This window comes from Haemaphysalis longicornis, unplaced genomic scaffold, assembly GCF_048455015.1.
Source record: "Haemaphysalis longicornis isolate Haplotype H1 unplaced genomic scaffold, Haemaphysalis longicornis Haplotype H1 scaffold_10, whole genome shotgun sequence".
Taxonomy (NCBI): Eukaryota; Metazoa; Arthropoda; class Arachnida; order Ixodida; family Ixodidae; genus Haemaphysalis; species Haemaphysalis longicornis.
Genome location: NW_027526204.1, coordinates 43,900,646 through 43,923,276, shown reverse-complemented (window position 1 = coordinate 43,923,276; position 22,631 = coordinate 43,900,646). Strand labels below are relative to the sequence as shown.

Sequence of the window (22,631 nt, the reverse complement as noted above, 5' to 3'; positions counted from 1 at the left end):
TGTATCGTCGGTGAACACGTTTAGTACCGTGCCCGCCGGGCACGGTGAACAACGGGACAATGCTGCCAACGGTTGGAGCGGAGCGCTTTCCTCGGTACCTACGGAAACGATGTGCTGCAAAAGGTTGCAACAACTCCCGTACGCCTGGCGTTTTACTGCACCATTTTCCTCTCATTTCCACAGGTAACGCGAAACTATAGTACTCTTAATACGTGCACGGGGGCTGTGTAAGGGGACGTGGTGGTGCTTCGAAAAAAAATGGGTCTTTGTTATGTCACAGTTATCTCTTGATTTCAGCTCAGGCTGGCTCGGAGCAAGTGGTGTCTATTTTTCTAGGACTTCTCAGCGTAGTACCACTCGAATTTAAACGAGTCGCTTTAATTGTCTATCTCAGGGTCTTCTCTATTGCATTACAACGCTTGTAGTAAGCCCGTACTTGTATGCCCAAGCATTATTTCCATCGCAGTACTGTGTTGTGCTGCTCCGTGCTGCGCTGCTGCCAGATCTTTCCTGCTATGTGCTTTTACATACTGCCGTCGCTTTCGTTTGAATTGATCCCTTTTTCCCCTTTTTACTTATCTGTTGCGACACTTGCCTAATAATGCAACCAGGAAATTGCAGGCGTGAATGCTGAGTGAACTTCTGTAAAAACCCATGTCTACTTGATAAGACGCCGGTGCAGCTGCGGTGTGCTCGCGGCACTTTCGTGAATCAACATTCCTGCGGCCCGGTTTTCTGCGTCAAGATGCAGTGCCTAGTTCTTTTCTCTTGTTTCGAAGTAGTTCTGCTGTTGACGCTTTCATTGCTCATAATGCTATGTGTACGGGTAAAGTCAATTTTTCGGCGCGTAAGTAAAATCATATGCATGTAGTGCCCACGAACATTTCGTACTTATTGTATACGTGCTGATTTTGTGGAGTGTGGTAAATTTGTCTTATGTTTATATGGAATAAAATTCAAATGCCTTGATTATAGCATGACTATGCGTTATTCTTTCTCTTACAACAGAAGTACACAAACTGAGCAAGCATTATATAACCTTGATCTATACTTAAGACACGCACGCAACCTGCGTATGTGCGACGCAATTAAACCCAGCAGTGGCGTTGGTAGAAATTGGTATCGGGGTAAGGAGTGGGCACGTTTTTTATATGAAAGGGTTGCCGGGGAGAGGGGTTAAGTGTCATTTTGTGCTCTGTATCCCAAGGCAGAAAAAAAAATTCCGGTCGGCGTTTGCCACCCACTGCAATCAAAATAAGCAACTGATTATTTTTATACAGCAGTGGAAGGCATGAATACAGAATAAAGGTTCAGAGAAGATGCAAGATGTTTTTATAATCAGCGAGGACGAATCATACGACAGTATGATAAAGTACGTTTCTTTAAAGCACACACGCCAAGGGCTCGCCAACTTGCGTCAGATGGCAATGACATGAGCCCTCAGCGATCAGAGGCCTGCTAAGGCTATATTGAAGTCAAATTTTCCCGCTAATGCCACCAAAATGACGTCACTTTCTGACCGGATCTTGCGTCACATCCTGTTTATTTTTTCTTCCGCCGGAAGTGTTCCCTCCTCACACAGATGGCGCTAAGCCCCATGAGCACCTAAAAAGCCGCCATTTTCTGAACGTATGGGCTTCTATGGAAGCTTCGCTACCAGTTATATTTACCTTGCTGCAAATATAGCGGCTAGCGGTCGCTCGTGTTTCAGTCACTGCGTTGCTCCTTCCTTCCTTGGTTGACGCTCGTGCCCACGTTTACTCGTGTCTGCTACTCCAGCATCACGGAAGAAGCGATGGAAGCAACACTGCCTTCAATCAGTACTGAGGCCCCAATGCTCTGCATTTACTCGTGTTCCCCTCGCGGGAAGGCGCGGGAATTTTTTTGCTTTTCGCCTCCATCAGAAAAGCGGCCGCCGCGGCCGGGAATCGAACCCGCGACCTCGTGCTCAGCAGCGCAACGCCTTAGCCACTGAGCTACCGCGGCGGGTTGGTCCGTTCCAAGAACTGTTGGTCCTGATAACACGCATGTCAATTTTAACGCAAGAAATAAATAACTATTCTCGGCAAAAAAGGGCTCGGGTTTAAGACCTGTAAACCTAGCTATCACGAACAAAATGTCTGCTCGCTTGGTTTTAAAGATGCTATGCACAGAGTGTTTCATGAAAGTTTGCCTTTGCTTGAGATATCGTGGCCTGTCCAGCTGTGTCCACAGACAGCCCAGCCGTCACGCCATCCATGGCGAGGCTGAGAAACGAAGCGCCGGCCAAGAAACCGCTAAACTCTCGCCTAATCTCGTGGTAACGCAGCGGCGAGCCTCCGCAGCGGATCACAAGGCGTGACGTCACACTTGCCATACTTAAGCCCGGCGGCCCAAGGTCAATTCGACGCCATGAACGACCTTGCCAGACGTGGCGTAGTAACCCTTTCGATCTATTAAGGTGTCGATTCACTAGCCACTTTCTCTCCGTGCCCCTGTGGTGTCACAGCGACTTGTTTATGCGATTGGCGATGCTAACAAACCCCGGCTGCGTGGTGGTTGTACTGGTGCCTACAGTACTATCTTGTCGGACCACTTGACTTTCAAAATGAAGATAACAGCAATGGCAACCATGTCCCTACTGGCGTTGTGTAGCACGAAATACGAATGTTTGCGAATTATCCTTCTTTTACAAACCCAATGTTCTTCAAAGTCGCAACGCACTTGAGCGAGTTATTGAGTCTCTGTAAATAAAATAAAATTTTACAGGGTCTTCACCATCTTGTTAAAAGGCACAAGTTTGGAATATTGAAAGCAAAGCGATCCGCTAAAACTACTTTGTCTTTTTCCTTGCCGTATGTCCTGGCTTTAAAACAGAATAGGCAATCCCCAATGCCGTGAATCGATCCGCCGCTTGAGGCACGAAAACCGGGCACGACGCGAGCCTTTTTTGTATTTTGTGGTTAAAACATTGTTTTCAGTGCCCCTTTATTAATTTTCGAGTGAGTCTACTCACTCACATAATTTGTTATCGCGAAAATCGAGCACACATTCATTTTTATTAACAAAAACACTGCAAGTACCAGTTATGTATCGATGTTTTCCCTCTAATATGTTTTCTTTTTGCTGAAAAATGTTGACAAATATGGAACATGTTTCTGCATTGAGTAAATTGAAAATTTTCACCTATACAAACGTCCCTTTTAAGAATTTTTTTTAAACTTGTGGTCGGGCGGCTGAATCTACGGACGGTCATACAGACAGACAGACAGACAGACAGACAGACAGACAGACAGACAGACAGACAGACAGATAGCCCAACAAAGACCAACATGTTTAAAAGACAGTGAGCTGCAAGATGTGCTATGACCTCTATCACCCCTAGTCACCAGTGGATATCACCAGTGGAAGGCACGTCAGGAAGTATCTTTAAGCCGGGAAGTACTGACAGTAGCCAAAACTAATTTAGGCATGAGCGCAATAATCATGCCAACGGCGCTATGCAAGCGCACGCTTGAACTTGATCCAGGGTCGGGCAGGGCTGAAGCAACTCCTCAAGAACAAGGCATGGTTGCCCGTGATTGCACACACAATCTAACAACACGTGAAAAGCTGCACACCGCGCCAACTATCTTTCCAGCCATCCAGGCGAGTACCTCTCTTCACCACAGAGCTGCCCGTATACCCCGTGAGCGAAGCTGGAAAATTGTCATCTGTGGACCCTTCGCGGCTGAAGACCATGCGGGAGCTCTCGCAAACTGTTACGCAAGGTTGAAGGAGACCAGACGAAAAGGCCATCTGAGTTGTCGGAGGACATCTCATCAAGATTAGGTAATCCCTAGGTCACACCAGACAATGGACAGTCATATGCGTCGAGATAGTACAAAAGCTACTCGAAATCGCGGGAAAGTCAACAAAAGCACGTAATCTACGTATCTGCCGTGAGCCAACTGCACGCTTGCGCGTGTGAATTGTACGTTGGTGAAGATTATCCGGGTGTAGGAACAAATGGTCCCAGAACAAATGATCCGGAACAAATGGCCCCGGAACTTATGGTGCCGGAACTTATGGTCCCGGAACAAATGGTCCCACCTCGAAAGTAGGAAGAAATGGCCCCGGAACTTATGGTCCCGTAACAAATGGTCCCAGGCACCTCTTCGGGCAAAATGATTCTATAAAACTCCACGTTGGTTTTCTGTTCAAATTTGTTGTATCTTGCTGGAGCGCAGTTTATAATTTCTTTAGTTCTTCATTTTTTTTTGTTTTCTTTGTTTTTCAGATTTCGTTAAACCGGTTATTTCAATTTACGCTATGATATCGATTAAACGCGGTATTTCTGCCAACCATGCAATTTTGGTCTAGTGCAGGGCATTTGGTCCGTTTGGGGAATTTTTTTATTCATTTTTCCACCGTTTTTCTCCGGCCTTTTTTATTTTCGTCTTCGCGTTTTTTATACGTTGAAGACGAATATTGTTATTTATTACTTCTCTCTCTCTTCAGTTATTCGATTTTTCTAATGTTTTCATTTTTTCTGTTTTCGACATTTTGGTTTATCAAAACATCGTTATTTCAACTATCTGCATTGTCACTAAATAACCAATGAATGTGCTACGAGCAAACACAGGGGAAAAAAGAAGCCACGTGGGAAACATGCGGCTCCATCCATGATTTACAGAATACATAGAGGCATGCCTCGGAAAGAAGCAAGCACTTTACGGGTGCGTGCGAAGTGAGTTCTATGCCCCCTCCCTTCCCCTCATAAGTTTTCTCACAGCATCCTTGATAAACACGCACCGGGGTTGCACCCAAAACCGGAGCGGTGCACGGTGCCCAACGACGGTGCGCGCCGGCACGGTGCATTGATCGAGGACAAACTGAGCGGTTCTACCCTAGCGCCATCTCTTAAACTGTGAAAGCAACTCATCAAAACGTTCACAAGTGGCTAAAAAGCAGCGTAATATGACACAGCGTCACTACAAAGTGATATTTATTGAAAGCTAATGATTATATGTACATGCAAGCCATATCCGTCACACATGAGCGACACTTCACCGTTTCCAGCTGCCTACAAGCTGCTTCTCATCTTCGTTCTGAGAGCCATAACGCGAGTGCCTGTTATGTTCCGCCCTTCCGCCACAGGAAGGGCGGAACATAACAAAGCATGTAGGTCTTCGTGGTCTAGGCACTCCAGTAACGTACTGTTCGTGTAATTCAGTCGAACGAAACGAATGCAAAGCTCCAACTGACTGGCCATGCATTCAGCCTTCTTTGCAGGGCACGAAGTTCGCGTCCTCATTTTCAATCTCCAGCCCTTATTAACGCCCTTTATGAGCCCGCGCATCGCTGTCTGATTAATTCGCAAGCAATGCATGCTTGTCAGCAACACTATACAGCCCGTTCCGCCTTCACACGAGTGCACCGATGCTACAATTCACTGTACCGATGCGCCGTCGCTGCAGCAGACGGCGGAGGAAGCCGCTTCGCCGGCGCCGTCCGCGATGCATCTCGGGATTGCACTCCGTCGCACCGTCGACTCTCACGGTGCGCGACGGGGCAACGAAAAACTGCCCCGCGACGGTGCGCCCCAGTTTATCGAGGACAGATGGTGCGCACCGGTGCGGTTTATCGAGGATAAAAAAGCGCACCGGTGCACACCGGTGCGCACCGGTGCGGTTAATCGAGGATGCTATCAGTCACCGAAACTATTTCCAGGCACGGCCAGACTTAATGCTCCCTTCCAGTTTAATGCTCCCTTCCAGGGTCTTTTTTTGGATGCAAGCAAAGCATTTGATTCTGTTATACCCACAATACTACTGCGAAAACTATATCTACTATGATTTCGAGGTCCATTCAGCAAACTGTTAGCTAACTATTTTTGCAATCGCTCACAGGTAGTCAAGATTGGTGATAACGTTAGTTCGAAAGTTCTCCTAAAATCTGGTGTCCCACAAGGGTCCGTGCTATCTCCCATATTATTCAATGTCTATGTAAACGACTTACCTAATCATATAACCCACTGCCAAATATTTCAGTATGCCGATGACACTGTTCTTCTTGCCAAGCACTCCGTTTACAGCAAATCAGTTGCAATGTTACAAGGGGATAGTCAATCTGTTATGGACTGGTTTTCCAGAAACTTTATTACAATAAATGAGCAAAAAACAAAACTGGTTTGTTTTCACAATCCACACAAGCAAATTGATCATACTGTACCCCTCGTTCTTCATGGTTCACGATGTAATAATTGTCAGTGCTCTCCTCTTCTATTATCGCCGAATGTAAAGTATTTAGGAATTATCTTCGACTCGGATATGACATGGAACAGTCACCTATCTATGCTCTGCAATAAGCTTCGGGGCTTGTCATGTACTCTTTATAACAGTCGTTTCCTCCTCCCCTTTCCAGTGCGTAAGATTATCCTACATGCACTTGGCTACAGTATCTTGAGATACGGAATCACTGTATATTTTCACTGTTCTTTCACTTGGCGTACGAAAATAAACTGCATTATAAAAACGTTGCTAAGAAATGTAGCCTACAATATCAACATTCCCGAAAATACCAGTTTGTTCTCTGCTTTACAATTGCCTACTTTTGACGCTTTGTTTTTGCACACTGTTGTCTCTCGCAATTTTTGGAATAGCGATTTTTTGTTTCGTTTTGTCCCTACAAGACCACTGAGACGTCATCCTTTGTTTATCACGCCCCGATGTTATACGCGATTTGGACGTTTTGTACGCAATTATTATGTTCCCGATATATTTAATTCTATGCCCACTGCTATTTACTCCATTTCATCTAAAAGCGCTCTGAAAATGTATTTAAGAAAAAACTTCTCTGAAGTTGCGTAACCCTGTGCCATACTGTATGTATGCATCACATATTGCTTACTTCCTAGAATTTTTTTCCTTTTGGTTTCATTGTACTACCGTTTCTTTTTCCTCTCCCTTTTCTTTTCTTTTCTTTCTTCTTTTACCCCTGCAGTATTTTATAGTGTCCTGACACTGGCTGCCGAGTACAGCCCGACAAGCCTGTCTGGCTTGGGCTGACCCGTCATGTATTTTGTTCCTCTATGAAAAATAAAAATATTATTATTATTATTATTATTAAGAAGATAGTTTCTGAGTCCGGCCGTGTTCCAGGAAGCCGCACCTGTAGCGGGACGCCGCTGGTAAGCGAGATTGGTGACAGGCACAGTCTCCAGACATGCGGATGTCTGATCGCTGGCATCGGCTGAGCCACTGGTCAAGCCATGGGCTGTCGCGACAGTCAGCACCATGGCCAATTTATTCTAAAGAGGGCAATGAGGGCCATCTCAAGCAAAGAAATTTGTTACCGAAGCGAGTGCACTTAGAGCCACTAAATAAAAAAAATTGTGGCAGCCCGTTATTTTATTCGCTTCAAACACCGGCCCTGGGCTGCCCAGTACAGCTGATTTTGATTGAAGTGTCTGCCACTGGTTTGCCTGATATTCGGAATAACAAAAAAAAAGGCGTGCAAAGGAATCACGCGAGGACGTACATGTGCGACAAAAAAACTGTATACCGCATTTCACTCAAGTAAATTCAGCCTTAGCAAATATATTATATATCAACAAATTCAAAATATATTGTGCACAAATACAAACATATAAACATACATACATTGACCCCCTTCCTTCCCTCATACAGGCGCTCATGCATAGGAGCAGTAGTGGTGGGACCATTTCTTCCTAGTTTGAAGTTCTGACCATTTGTTCCGGGACCATTAGTTCCGGGACCATAGGTTCAGGGGCCATTAGTTCCGGGACCATTTCTGCCGGGACCATTTATTCGGCGACCGAGATTATCCGACTCGTGGGGAACGAGAGGACGGAAATAGGAGCACTCTACAGGCGTACGGAAACAAGCCCAGCGGAAAATGCCTGGCCGCACTCCAGCAGAGCTCATTCGCGGGAGAACGATAACGTCGCCAAAACCGTGAGTGAATGCTTACGGCAAGGTCGACTACAACATGTGAACTACTGGCCGTGAGAGGAAAGCGCGAATGAAGAACATACGCAAACTAAAGAGTTGCCGTATTACGGTACCTTGCAAAGCCCAGCCGCTCCGGGGAAAGTCATATCCTTGGGAGTGCGACACGAAGTTCCTTTCCCATGCGTGTAGGTACGAGAAACGCACTCCCTGTGTATAAATTTAGGACCATCTACTGGTTCGCTTTGAACCCTCCCGCTATCCTTTCAAGAAAATTTGCTAAAAGAACCCTTTTTTAGGCTTCCGTTTTTAGCGTCCGAGTGGCTGGTTCTGACGCTGATGTGGCTGGGTTCATGTTCTAACAGTTTTGCAAGTACCGTGCTTTATTTTGTTGTAAAAATGTTCGCTTAGATAAATTATAGGCGTTGCTCTCGCAAATAACGGTCGTTTTTAACGTTTTACGACAGTTTGAGTGAGATACGCAGCCTATCATAACGTTAAATTAACGTCCTGAATCGCGCCGGATGTGTCCGTATTGTATAGGGGTAACGGAGCATGGGGTCCGTGGCAGCGGCTCTCGGTGATGCCGCTGACGAGGGCATCTCGAACGCCCCTGCGTTTTTGTTTGCCCGTGAGCCGCTTGGTCCTCCGGCCGAACAATACGAGAACGCGACAAAGCCAAGGCTGGAGAGTTGCGGCGCGAGTCGTGTGCGCTTTAAACCGCCTCCTCAGGCGTTCGCCTGCCGCTGTCCGTGCTGTTCCTCGCAGCTAAGAAGCAAAAATTTACCAGCCCTCTTCCAAAAGAAAGTTGAGAGAAGCGTGAAAGCTAAAAGAGCGTCCACCATTCGCCGAAATGGCGTCCAATCGATCGTCGAATCTTCGAAGACCCAAATCGCAAACGAAGAACGAGTCCACGCGGCGATTTTTCGCGCACTAAGTAAACGCATCTATCTACGAACGGTCTTAACGCATACCAAGTACGTGGTAATTATGAGATAAAGACATACTGTTCGGTCCTTCGTCATGATCCATTCGTATATTGCCTTATATCGAACCATTCTCTGTCCCAATTTTCAAGAAGCCGTTTCGGCATAAATGGGAGGCCTATTTCACGCACGCGCCGTGTGCCCAAAGATCTTATCAGAGCTTTTCGCTCGACCAACAATGATATGAACAATGAACAATGAACTTTATTGACATAGTACACAATGCCGGAGGCCAGCAGAAAAAGCCATCTCAAGAAAAGCAATCCTTTTTCTTTTCTTTTTTTGAGAGGACGCCGTTGGCGCTCTAAGAAAGCTTTCGCTTTAAAAACACCGCAGGAAATGGACACAAGTTCCTGGGGCATGTAACTGTGTTTACGTGCTTTGAGGGCGAAGGCCTGGCGATACTTATTAGAGGATTCTTTACCGCTACCTCGTATTTGCATGTTTCTTTCCTTCCCTTTTTTTAGCAGGGAAGCTGTTTAGCAAATCATAATTTTTCCTCTCCGCAGTCAAAAATACCAAGAAAATGCCGAGCGCTTGTGTATGCGTACCTTGCAACGACCGCCCTGCGTCCCCGGCGCACGTTTGTCAAGTCAAGCATGACCACTCAGGGAGATCGGCCAAGACTGCCCCCCCCCCAACTCCCCCCCAAAAATAACTCAGCGTTCGCCGTAATCGTGTTAACACTTGCTAGGAAGGAGAAAGACACGTCATAGCATTCGCCGTAATCGTGGCAATACTTGCCCGGAACGAGAAGGATGCGTCATAGTGTACGCCCCTCCAAGGTGATGTCCAATGGTTATTAGTTCCAAAAAAATGAAGGAAGCTCACCCTTATAACTACAATGAGGAAGTAAAGGTCGTTGCGGCAACGAAGAGGCAAATCGGCTGCAATCGTGGACTTGCGTGATGGTCGTGAAGGCTGCGTACAGCTTCGTTTTTTTCTTGTCACGTGCCGTCATGTTAAGGTGTCACGCGGCACACTACAACTTCTGTGTTTTCAAGTCGTAGGAGGAGGAGGATAAACATCTTTATTGGGGGAAAAGGTTGCGTGGACTCTTCAGGAGGTGAAGTCCTCAGTGGACCCCATATGCCTTTCCAGCCGCTACAGCCCGCTCCACCAGCCGAAACTGGTCGGACAGAGATGAGCTGGACAGGGCGCGCCTCCAGAGCTCGGGAGAGTTGTAAGGAATCGGCTTGAGAAGTCGTAGTTTTGATAACTTTGTGAAGAGGGCACATCACCCCTCAAAGTTCCCGGTTCTTTGCCAATTCCCCACGTGCGTATGTGCCTGAAGAAAGGAACAATTACTTCTGCTCTACCGCTGGCAACGTTCTGGAAAACCAGTGGTAGCGCATCGCTCTGCCACTGTGAAAACATGCAGTGTAAGTCACTCTCTACGCAGAAGCTGCTGGACATGGGGGCACATAATACGGTAGACGAGCTCATAGAGGCTCATCATTCCAACCAGAGAGTGCGACTGAGCCAGACTGAGCACGGCCGAGCAGTCCTTCGGAAGATTGGTTGGCCCATCGAACCACAGATACCCAAGCACCCTCTACCTCCGCCGTGGAGGGAAGCGCTTAAGACCAAGCCCCTGCCGCGCAATATGCAGGCCGGCAGGAACGACGAGAGGCGTGCCGCGCGGGCACAGGCCCTCGCCCGACAGCTGGAAGCAGACCCCCGGGTCCTCTACATGGACGCCTCACTTCCCCAGCACAGCAGCAAAGCAGTGGCCGCCGTCACGACCATCGACAAGCTGGTGACCAGCGCGTCGCTACGGACGACAGATGCCAGCCAAGCAGAAGAGATGGCCATCGCTCTCGCCCTCACGCACGGAGACGTGCATACGACCGTCACAGATTCCAAGAGGGCTTACGGCAACTACCGCAAGGGAATCGTCTCCCACGCGGCCATAGCAATTCTCGCAAAGCGCAGCCCACCGGGACGAGACGTAGAGCTCGTGTGGGTTCCGGCACACTCGACAGTGGAAGGCAACGTCCTCGCCGACCACTACGCCCGCGAACTAGCAGACCGGGCCGAGGACGAGTCGGAGCTACCGCACCCAGTTACGAGCTACCGCGAGATTACCACGCTGTACAGGAGCGCCAGGTGCAGGCTTCCCGTGCCACACCAGCAACTCGACCGCAAGCAACAAACAATAGTGCGCCGCGCACAAGCGGGGTCACTGGCGCACCCAGCTTTATTGCACAAGATGTTCCCGGCAGAACACGACCCCATCTGTCCGTTCTGCAAAAAGACGGAAGGCACCCTGCCGCACATACTGGCGGAGTGTACTGAGCTCAGGAATCCTCTACCTTCCCTCCCCCTTCCCCTTCCCCCCCTACCCAAGCGATGGGAGATCTTGATGTCCAGCCCCGACCTGTCGACGCAGCAAGAGCTCGCGTCCAGGGGCCAGGAGCTATTGGACTCATATGGGACTCGTGAATAGGGTTCCACCCCGTCTGACGCCTGCGAGCGTCACCTGAAATGGGCTCAGCGAAAGTTTATTCTCTCACTCTCTATAACCAACACAGTTATATTTCGCCTCTCCATCTTCTTGGTGAACGATGAAGACGAAATAATGAGGTTCTTTTGGTGCTCGAGCCGGGAGGACGATCTCGACTCGCTCCAATGACCGACGTCCGATGCTTGAAGAAGGTGAGGGATGAGTACTGTCCTTCTTGCTGGATATTAGGTTTATTTACACTATTTACATTACTCCAAGTATTTACATCAGGACTGAATGGCGGTTACATTGTCACTCTGCCCGCAGCACCCTGTTCGGCCAATATCTATACTGAACTAGATCCCTCACGACCGACTGACCGACCGACCCCGGACAAAACCCAACACTCTGGTTTTGACACCAAAAACCACGCCTCCAAAGGGGGGCGTTCAAGAAAGAGCGAAAACCCTTTTCAGGATGATTCATATGGACCACGGATTGGCCACAAGAACCAGCAATCCTAAACATGTCCCCCCCTGCGGTCACATGACCCAACACTCGCTCTCATGCACTCATAGTGCGTTTCCCGCGCACGCTATTGCAACCGACAAGCAAATACAAGACATCTGCCACCCAAAGTGGCAGATGACCACGCGGAGTGGTCGAACCATTACGTTAAGCGGGCGACACCTGCTCAAAGCCAAAGCCGAACGCTTAGAGCGGTCTTCGCGCGGCTACCATCTTACAGTGTCCTCGACTTGCCACCTGGCACTTTAAGGCGCGCGGCGTAGTCTTTGAGGATTTGCGAAGCCGGCGTTGGTGCTGTTCGTCTGTGGGTCATTCGCCTCGAGAATGCTCGTCTGGGTTTGGAGCAGCTCTTTCTTCCCGCGAGTCAGGCGGCGGGCAGCGGCGTCCCTTAGTCTGGGGAGGGGATTAGCCACGACTCCCTCATTAGCCCCGTTTACATTGACCCGACGAGGGCGCGTTGAGTCGAAATAAACAGGTTTTTTGGACTCGACACCCCCATGTATAAGCGGACGGGGTGGGTCAGAGAGCCGTCGCGGCGAGTCCAGTCAACTCGGAGGCAGGGGGTGGGTTAGCTCACTCGTCGGGCTGAGTCGGCGGGCCGCAGGGAGCAGAATACCGTATTTGCGCGGTTCTAACGCGCCCCCAATCGTAACGCGCGGGTAACTTCGCGCAGGAAAATTCGAAAAAAAAAGTGACACTGACGGTACTGCGCAGATGGAAAAGACATGCCACCACGTACCTGGAAGAGGGAGATTTTATTCGGCATGCAGCTCTGGAAGCCAAAAATGAATTGTGCTTCACAAGGTTACTTATCCAGCTGCTGCTGGAAATAAAGTTATAGCGGGGAACACTGAAGTTGCTTGCGATTTCAAGTGCCTTGTTCTTCATAATTCTAAGCGTTAGGGGCTAAGCAGAAGCACAAAAAAATGTGCAACAGCTGACCAGGGTATGCGGCATGCCATTGAGGAATCAGTGCGCCGAAATTCACTCACGTGGTGTTGACGGATTGTTTTTATTGGATTGAGTTGGATTTTGCGAGTACTTCGTGTCCGTTGCACATGGCAATGCTGTTGGCCGCTTTAAAGCCTATTTCGGTTTTGAGCCCGATTGTAACGCGCACACAAATATTAAGCTACCTTTTAGCAAAAGAGGGTGCGCGTTACAATCGCGAAAATACGGTAGCCCCTTTTCCGGGAACCCCGCCGCTCCCCTCACCTCGATTCTTTGGACAGGGTTCATATAAACTCGGACGCGTCGAGGTAAGCTGAACCCGCCAGTCAACTCAACTCGTACACGGGGCTTAAGAGACGGCATCCATTCGCTTCCCGTCAGCTCGTCCACCTTGACGAATGACCGAGCCACTTCCCAATGTCGGCAAGCCATAAAAAAATTCCCCGCATTTCCCCGAGGGGAAGAATGTGAAAGTGCGAATGCACGAGTTGAATTTGCGCGGTTCGGTAATGTTCGCGAAAGAGAGATCACACACACACACACAACTACAAAGAAAGAAAGATGCATTTATTCACAGACACCTATTTGTGTTGTCGTTGTACTTGATTGCTAGAGCGGATCTCAGCTTTGAAATTTCGTGTCAGTACTCCTTTAAGCGGGTGCATTAGCCCTTCTCACGCCCGATTCCTGGCCAATCCCCCACGTGGGTATGTGCCATGTCAGCGGCCAGGCAGCGCGCGCCCATCTCCCCCCGTTGCCAAGGAAGACGAGGAGATTCCTGGCCAATCCCCCACGTGGGTATGTGCCATGTCAGCGGCCAGGCAGCGCGCGCCCATCTCCACGTGCGCGGATATCGCCGGTGGACGCAGGTTCAGGGTCGCTTAAGAAGTGCATTGCACTTAAAAGCGGCATGCGCGCTGTCCGAGAGGGAAGCCCGCGCCGGAACTGTTTTCACTGCTGTGCACCCATCCGCCGTTCCCTGATACCGCCCGGTCGAGCTGACCGCATAACAACGCAACAAAGGAACTCGGGCTAGCACCCCCGTCTTTTGCCACACAAAATGAAGGAACATAAAGCATGCACTCAGCGTCCCTCAACTTCGCGTCCCTGCGGCTGCATGAAAGGAACTCAGCATGGCAGCTACAAACGGAGGCAACGCCAATACATGAGCCACCGCCGGCTTTCATTATTAAATTAGGGGCCCGAACTTAACAAACACCCTTACATCCTGGAATAAAAAACAAAAGAAAACACCCTTTAGGGTGTTTTGCCGTGTATATCACCCGTACACCCTAGTAACATAAGAACACACCCTCTAGAAGGATGTTTTTTCGGCTATCACACCCCTTCAAATGGTGTTTTTCTTTGTTTTTGATAGGGTGTAAAGGTCCTAGTTATAGATAAAAAGGGTTTAATATATTTTACAGTGTGGGTTTGAATCCCAGGAGATAGCACGTGTTTTTTATTCATTTAGTACTGTTTACAGCGGCGGCCATTTTTTCACCGAACGACAACAACCACGGTTTTTTGCAGAATGGGGCATCTAAGAGAGAGAGTAAATGTTTATTAGGTTCTCGCCTTAAAACAACACCCGTGGGACGCCTCAAGAAATGAATAAACTCAGCCCTGGCCGCCCTCGCGGCTCTCTATTCCCGTGTAAATGGGCAGAAACATGATATGTTTCCCGACAAAGCCCGTTTAGACATGAATAATATAGCGTTTCAGGTCCGCACACTGCAATAAAGGCGATGTGCATCGGTACCGGCGGTCTTCATGTCGCAGGTAGTATGAAGGGCTTCCAGGCCAGTCGACAGTTTCCCACATCCGAGACACCTGTGCTACACATACGTTTCGGAGGACTCCCGAATTCCTTCAAACACGCTGTCTTGTTGGAACAGATTGGAACGGCGGATCTGCTTCCTTCTTCCTAACGCGATACCCAGCAAAATTATTTAAACCCTTATGGGAAATTCTCGCTCTCTATAACTAACGACCTTATACCCTACAGAAAAGAAAAACACTGGAAAACACCTTTTAAAATGTTTTCCGCTTAAAATTAACACCCTTACACCTCAGCAAAACGACACTACATCGTTTTAAAGGGTGTGTTATTCATTATGACACCCCTTCTTTTCTTCGTTGTTTGAACGGGTGTAAGAATGTCAGTTATACACAAAAAGGCGTAAATCCTTTTACAGTGCACCCACAAGACTCCTTCTTCTCCCAGAAGACCCACGACAAAACCTCTTCAGCTTACGCCATTCTTTAACCCGCTTCTGCGAACATGCCTATGTCCTGCTTTGCCTCCAATAAAGGCTTTTTTCTGTCTCGTCCATCGAGTGCCCCATGACAATTTATTACGCACGTTTGCAAATAAATAGTCAACCTTCATTTAAACTTTTCTGTGTAGCACAAGCATTAGACGCTCGAATTCTCATCCATGGCGTTCAAAAGAAGGTCCCTTTCAGTCCGAATTGTCGAATCAACATAAATAGATCAGGAATTGTAGGGAAGTATAGAGCCGCTTCGGTACCTTGGTTTGTAACAACACCGTAGTACACTTTACTTAAAAGATTGTGTGCTCGGGTCCTACCCGAAAGTTACAGGTTTTCCAGCTTTGGCCAATATTTAAAAAATTAAAATTTGTTTGCACACAAAGTAGTCTATGACCACTGCCCTCATTCCTACCTTCCCGGTTGTGACAGTTTACTTTGGTATGTGCCAGCGGTCGGGCCCGCTAGTGTGAGTATGTCTGCGCATGCCTCTGCGAAACAACTAATGCCTGTCGCACCATGTAAAGCACCGCTATGACGCGACGATGTACTGCACAAGTCCTTGGACAAGTATTTTATTGCCAACATCTCTGGCATTGTATTACCATTGCAATGTCACACATTGTCGCTGTAGCACACGGCGATATATCTGTACAAGCTCCCGTAGTTTATAAGGCTGCTCTCCGTTGATATTTAGCAAGGAACCCGAGTGACTGCCGCGGCAATATCGTCCAGTACTGCTTCTTTTCCCTTCCCGGTAACCTCTTGCAGCTTCTCGACGAGACGCGGGGATGAGCGAACTTTCTTCAATGCATCGGCGCCTTCCACGTCAGTGGCGTCACCGCCTTCCTTCACGAACTGGGCTGCCTTGTTAAGGAGGCCACGGTTCCTCTCCAGCAGCTCTTCCATTTCCGCTACTCCCTCCACGTCATCAGGATCCCACGCCACCATAAGGTGCGTAACCGTGTAGTTACACCTGAGCCCCTCAAGGATAACACGCAGCTGTTCGGGGAGAATTCCGTAATACTCGCAGATGCTCACACTAGATAAAGTTTTGTTCGTGGCCAGCACTTCAGACAAAGACCTGCAGATTTCGGGACTCAATATTTCCACCATCATCATGAAGTCTGTCACCGTGTTGTTATCCTTGAGGGCGCTGAGGACCTTGACAAGAGCTTTGCCATCTTCTTCAGCCTGCATGAGGTTCTGGATCTGCGTTATGGTCGTGGTGCGGCTCAGTACGGACACCAGACCATCGGCGAGCGCGTCGAACGTCTTACCACTCGGGTAGAAGTGGAGCATGCGCACCGTCTTGCTTTTTGCCACGGCGTCGAGGAAGTCCTGCAGGACGTCAGCGTGCACCGATTCCGTCACGTCCACGGACACATCCGAACAATGCCTGTCTTCCCGGAGGAGCATCGTGAGCTGCGGTAGAAACTTTTGTCTCCACAAGATATAAAGCCGCTTGAAGGTGTTCGCGTACTTGTCCTCCTCGAACAAAAAGGACACGTCTCCCTCACTCATGTCAACTTCGAAGATATCCACTTTCTCTAGCGCGGAATTTACCACTAGGGTTTCCGCGAAGGCAACCACTGTCTTGGAAGTCAGCGTCTCGTCTACGATGTGAAGCTTTTTCAAGGTGTCATTTGTTGTGAGGGCTTTGGCAAGCACCGAACATCCTGCGTCGCCAAGCTCATCACACCACAGGCTTAACTCTTGGAGGGTCGTGTTATCCCGCAGCAGGTCAGCAATGCTGCTCGCCAAGCCACCACCATCGTCGGAGGTGTTGCGAGAAGGTTGGCTGCCTCCCCTAAGATCCAAGACACACAGGTTTCTAAAAATTCCCGAAAGCCTCAGGCAGAAATTCTGACCCTCAAAGTCTATGTTCAAAACAACCAGTTCTTCGAGCGACAACGGTTCCTCTAAGTCTTCAAAAACAGTCCTAAAGACGCTCAGAGAAACTTCCCAAATAGTAAGCTTCTTCACCGAAGGGTTCGTTACCAGAATATGTCGGAGAATGCGGCCCTCCTCAACCGAAAGCTTGTCTCCGTACTCGAGTGTTAAGGACCTTGTTTTAATGTCGCCACCCGGACCTGAAGAGGGATCTTCTTCGTGGCTTGCAGCAATGGAGTAGCGAGGTCCTTGAAGCCCTTTCTTCAAAAACTCGCTCACGACGGCTTCTTCAATCCCGATGTCTTTGCTGGTTACTTCGGACATGCTTGAAACGAAACGAAGTTTTCTGTCCTGCAGTTTACCAACGTAAGACTTGATTGGCGATCTTTCGTTATCAATGCGTTGCGCCAGGCGAACCTGTCGCGTACACTGACCGACTTTTGGTATCTAAAGCAAGAATCCTGTTAAGAAAGAACAGCCCCGCTATCAATGCCTCCAGTCTGTTGTATCAGTGAATTCGCTTCACAGGAACCGGCGACGCACACTGTACGGAAGCACAGCAGTGTTTCCCAAAATTGTATCAAATTCTTGTTGCTTCTTAAAGGCGCACTCGTGGCATACACTTGTGGAGATCGGCGCGTGCGGACAGATCTGTGTGCAAATACAAAAGAAAAAAGGAATTCATTGATTTGTAAGACTAGGCAACAAACAAGGCTGATCGAAACTGCACTAACTAAAGCGACCAATGCACGACGATAACGTAGCGAACTGAATTCGAACATTGCACTGCGAGCTGCTTTCTCAACAAAATCTTAGGAACGTTTCTCTGTATAGGAGAGTTGGATAAACGATTTCTTGCACTCCATACGTGGCTCGCGTCAAAATGTACAGTGGTCATGAAATGAAATGCGAACCCGAAAATATGAACCTGAAAACACAAATAGTGCGATTTCTTTCCATGCAAGCGAAAATGGCGCGTGGTTTAGTTACAAAAACAAAGTTGGGAAATGTGGATTTCCAAATATGAAAATAGCGTGCCATTATATAAACTCACGAAGAGTATTTTTCAATTTTGCACGTTCTGGTTCACATTTTCGTGTTCGCGTTTCATTTGACGACCACTGTACGTGGAAAGTACTAATTATCCAATTACAAACAGCACACAAAAATACTTTATTCGAGCTGCGGTCAAGAGCGTGGCAGAATAAAAACACTGCTCAGGTTGAACACTTTCAAACCCAGTTACAATCACGAGTGAAAGCAGACTATGCACACAGTGTTTTGTGAGAGTTTGCCTTTGCTTGAGATTTGGCAGCTTGCAGTCTAACTGTATTTACTGGTTGATTGGATCAATCGCCCCTTCGCTTGCACTGAAGGCCACGCACTGACCACGCAGCCGGAGCGCAATCGACGGAGAGACTGAGCGACCAAGCGCAGGCGAAGCAGCCGTTTCCCCCCTGCCTAGTAGCGTGGTACCGCTGAAGCGAGGCTGCGAGTAAACAAAGCGCTAAGAAAAAAAGGCTCAGCTTTCCCGCCGACAGCTGAAGGCCACTTACACCGCGATAAATGACCTTGAAAGGTGTAGCGCAGCAGGTTGACTGCTTTATTGATTTCAGGGCTTAACGTGTAGAAGCTATACCTGGACTTTGAGGCACGCCGTAGAGGAGGAGGCCTCCGAATTAATTTTGACCGCCTGGGGATCTTTAACGTGCGCCGAAATCTCGTACACGCGGGCGTTTTTGCTTTTCGCCTCCACCAGAAAAGCGGTGCAGCGTTGTAGATCTTTCGCTCTAATATAAATTGAGCACTCACAACTATGTGGATTACTGTTCAGTGCTACAAGCATTCGGGTTTTTGATTGTACTTGTTATTTTCCTTTCGTCCGTTAACTTCAAATGTCCAGAAGCGCTGTTGCCATTGCGCTTTGTGAGTCAACTCTCCGCGAAATGGACGCCTCTATTGCTCGAAATCTGTGTTATAACAGCGCAGTTGCTGTTGGACCCATAACAGTGTGCGCCAAATCACCACAGGCAATTAAAAATCGCAGTGATCATATAACGAAGGCTTTCCGGTGTCCTCGAAAGGTGCCGTCAGTTGCCACCTGAATTTTCAACACAGCAACCAAATCGCCTGACATTATCAAAATCGTCAAAAGGACGTGTATTTCGCTCTTATAAATAAGTTTCACGACCACTGAAAAATCATGCAAGAATTCTTCTGCAGCTGTCAGACCTTTTTACACGAAAGTGTTTTATTTCCGGATACACGAAGATTTCGCTGACGTCATATCCGTCACGGAAGTGACGCCTATACAACGAAGCAAGCGGCCTAAAAAGGGTGCACCCCTGCACACAGGGTCTTCTTGCGGGGAAGCATCCTTTAGTACTAAAGAGTATGTTATGCTTCGGGTTGTTCGTTTTCGGGTTTTATATTTTAACACGGCAGTGTTTCATGCCGGGATACACCAAGGTTTCGCTGACGTCATATCCGCCACGGAAGTGACGCCTATACAACGAAGCAAGCGGCCTAAAAAGGGTGCACCCCTGCACACAGGGTCTTCTTGCGGGGAAGCATCCTTTAGTACTAAAGAGTATGTTATGCTTCGGGTTGTTCGTTGTCGGGTTTTATATTTTAACACGGCAGTGTTTCATGCCGGGATACACCAAGGTTTCGCTGACGTCATATCCGTCAGGTGAATGACGCCAGTACACCTTTTGCCGAAGCGACCCGCCAGCAGGACGTCGCTCGCCAAGCACACCCACAAGACAGCCGCCGACCCGAAAATCATGCTCAGCTGCAGATTTCGCTGCACATTTCACTTTTGGGTTTGACTGATTCCTACGACAGAGGAATCCACCACAGTTTTTGTTTTTAAACCACACGCGTCCCGCCCGAAACTCAGCTATAACTCAACTGCCAAAATTGAGGAAATATACGTGGTTGTTACATTAACAGGCGCAGTTTCACAACTGGCACATTCCGAGGAATCGCGCTGAAGGAGAGCCTGCGAAAGGAGAGCCTTCGATTCGCATGCTGAAAAGTGAAGCTGCATGCCATACGGCGCAAAAAGAGATGTCAAACAAACAGGACGACGAGAAAATTTCTTATTTGTACTTGTCCATTTCCAAGCAGAAAAAGCAGCTGCCGTCACCAAGAAAAAAAGAACAAGGAAGTTACAACCACGCAATATTAGATAATGGATCTTATTGTCACGTGTCAGACGCGGGCGCAGGCAGAAAAAATTTGATGGTGAATATCTCTTTCGGAGAACCTGGCAAGGACACAGAACAAGTCCGTGCACACAAGCGCGCACACACAAATGTACGATAAACGTTCGGATCGATGGACCTTCTAACGATTAAATGTTATAGTGTATTATCCGTGGGCGTCGGAAATAGTGTGCAAAAAGGGGCACTTGCCCCCCCACCCCCCACCCACCCCCACGAAACCCCAGCACTTGCACCCTCCCCCATGCCTTCTCACTCTCCCATTGCGATAGAATGGGTGTGCCTCCCTCAAGACAAATCCTGCCGACGCCCATGATGGTATTATCCTGTCCAAGTCAACAGTCCTGCATCGCAACAGGAAACAATCGCAACGTGAAAGCACAATTTCGAAAACCGCGAGACGCAGAGGTCGTTAAAACAATTTAATTTATTTTTTGTGTTCTGAACAGGAATAAGCTTTTACAAATTCAACAAAATGAGTGAAAATGCGTTTACAGACCAAAGCCTCATTGCCGCAGACGTTACCCTCTTGGCGTTTCTATACTAACTCTAGAATAAGGCATCGACCGAGTTACTGACCGAAGTATCTTTGTTATCTCTGTCGGAAACCTACTGCAAGGGTTTATACTCCTAGAGAGATTGAAGAGAGTTGCCGCCATTTTTTGACCATTTTCTCCCTTCTATTGAACCCCGGCGGGAACCCCGGGTACTTGTTTGGTTATGACGAGAAAGATGACTTCGAAGCGACGCCCAGCGCACTAGGAGCCGAAACGTATGTGTTACAAGTGTACAGGCAAACAACAGGACAAGTGATAAAAACGTGTCGTAGATATCGATTCGCGCTGATGAGCGCTGGAACGAAAGTATGAGCGCAAAGATAAGCACGGACCACTCTACGGCAAAGCAGGCTTGGTATCTTCTAGTATTCATCAGCACGCAACAAAATGGGTGAGGTTCAAGAGGCGCAACGTTTCCGATAAAGTAAGTAGATCAGCCTTACTGGGAGTGGAAAGATAATGTTACCGAGAAAATGAAACGCAATAACCGATGACGGACAAAACACTCAACCCTGCCACGTACAGGCGCTTTGAATGACGTCAAATTAGTGTTTTCGGTCTCTTTTTTTTTTGCTCTCGCTCTACAAACTGCGTCCCTTACTCCTAATCCCCAACCCACGTACTAGCAGTGGGTGGCACAGCTGATTAGCCCCGACCAATCCCATTAGCGTAGCCTGGTAAAGGGGGTCCCTGGTGGTCACCGCAGGCCACGGTATATCCCTGACTAGAGGAAACCCCCGCAAGGCGGGTGCCCAGATATCAGCACCTATAAGGCGATCGCTGTAATAAAGTTTACCCCTCCTCCTAAGAGTCGTCCTTGGTGCCCCACAAACGATGACGCACAAATTAGTACTGTCCAACGTGCTGCCGATTATGAATTAGAGCGCCATTCATGGAAAAGTACCGGCCACTGAGAGCCTATGATGCAAGTGCGAAGGCTACAGGGACTATTGCAAGTCGCTTTTCCCGTGGAAGCAAGACGCCATCCTCGCCTTTGGCTTAGCAAGCTTTTAAGCTTGCTTTTTTTCTGGTTCAATTAAAGATTATTCCCACCCTGGCAACAGCTAGGTGGGGGCGGTGGTGTGAAAGGGGGCAGAAGACTACACAAGCTGCATTGACTTGAAATTGTGTTTCTATATTAGCCGTGCACGATCTTTTCGGTTTAACCCTCGACTAATACGCATCTCGCTGAGAGGGTAGAGCAGACAACTGCAAGTTAGGCCGGCAAGAGCTTGTACGTCACACACTCAGGCGTGTTTGGACTACGCAATAGCATTATCATTAGGCGCTACGCGCGACGCCCTCATAATTGCTAAGATGCTAGCCGAACTGCTGGACGCCGATCGGGAAAGGGGAGGACGTGGGTATTTTCTATATAGTCCTGACTTTGTGAGACAATGTGGTGCGAAAAGCGCAAAATGCAGGAATTCCTTTCAGGCTGCGAGAGGGGACAATGGAGTGAGGCGTGACATCCTGTTTAAGAAGAAATTCGCCAAACGAAGGTCGAACTCAGCATTGACAATCTCGAAAAGTTATAATCGGAGGCCGCAATTGTGTGCGATATCTCTACTCCTTGCTCGTGACACATCTCGTGGATACGCTCGGGGAAAAGGCTTTGTGGTGGGAGCGGATATATCGGGGCGGAGGTGGCTCGGCAGTGCTGATTTTCGCAGGTTCTCGAGGAGAGGGGCAGTAGAAGGAAGATGAGGCTTCGACCAGTTCGTGTAGAGTCGTCAGTCTGTTAATTAAAAAGAGTTTCAGTTTGTACCATTAAAGGCGTCCTTCTTAAATATACTGCGCTGTCGTATTTGGATGTAGTTGGCGCTCCACGGCGGTGCC

General features: G+C 48.4%; 1 protein-coding gene across 4 annotated transcripts in view; it reads right to left on the bottom strand.

The window, feature by feature from the left end:
- The window catches only part of LOC144158417 (putative thiopurine S-methyltransferase), a 68,698-nt gene that overhangs the window by 42,397 nt on the left and 3,670 nt on the right, over positions 1 to 22,631 (bottom strand). The window contains exon 2 of one of the 4 annotated variants that reach the window (XM_077689292.1): positions 15,650 to 17,659. The exons of the other annotated variants lie outside the window; for them this stretch is intronic. Within the exon in view, the coding sequence (XP_077545418.1) occupies positions 15,809 to 17,332 (1,524 nt within the window). The 5' untranslated portion in view covers positions 17,333 to 17,659 and the 3' untranslated portion in view covers positions 15,650 to 15,808. Of the gene's footprint in view, positions 1 to 15,649; positions 17,660 to 22,631 lie in introns of those variants that run through there. 4 annotated transcript variants of the gene reach the window in all.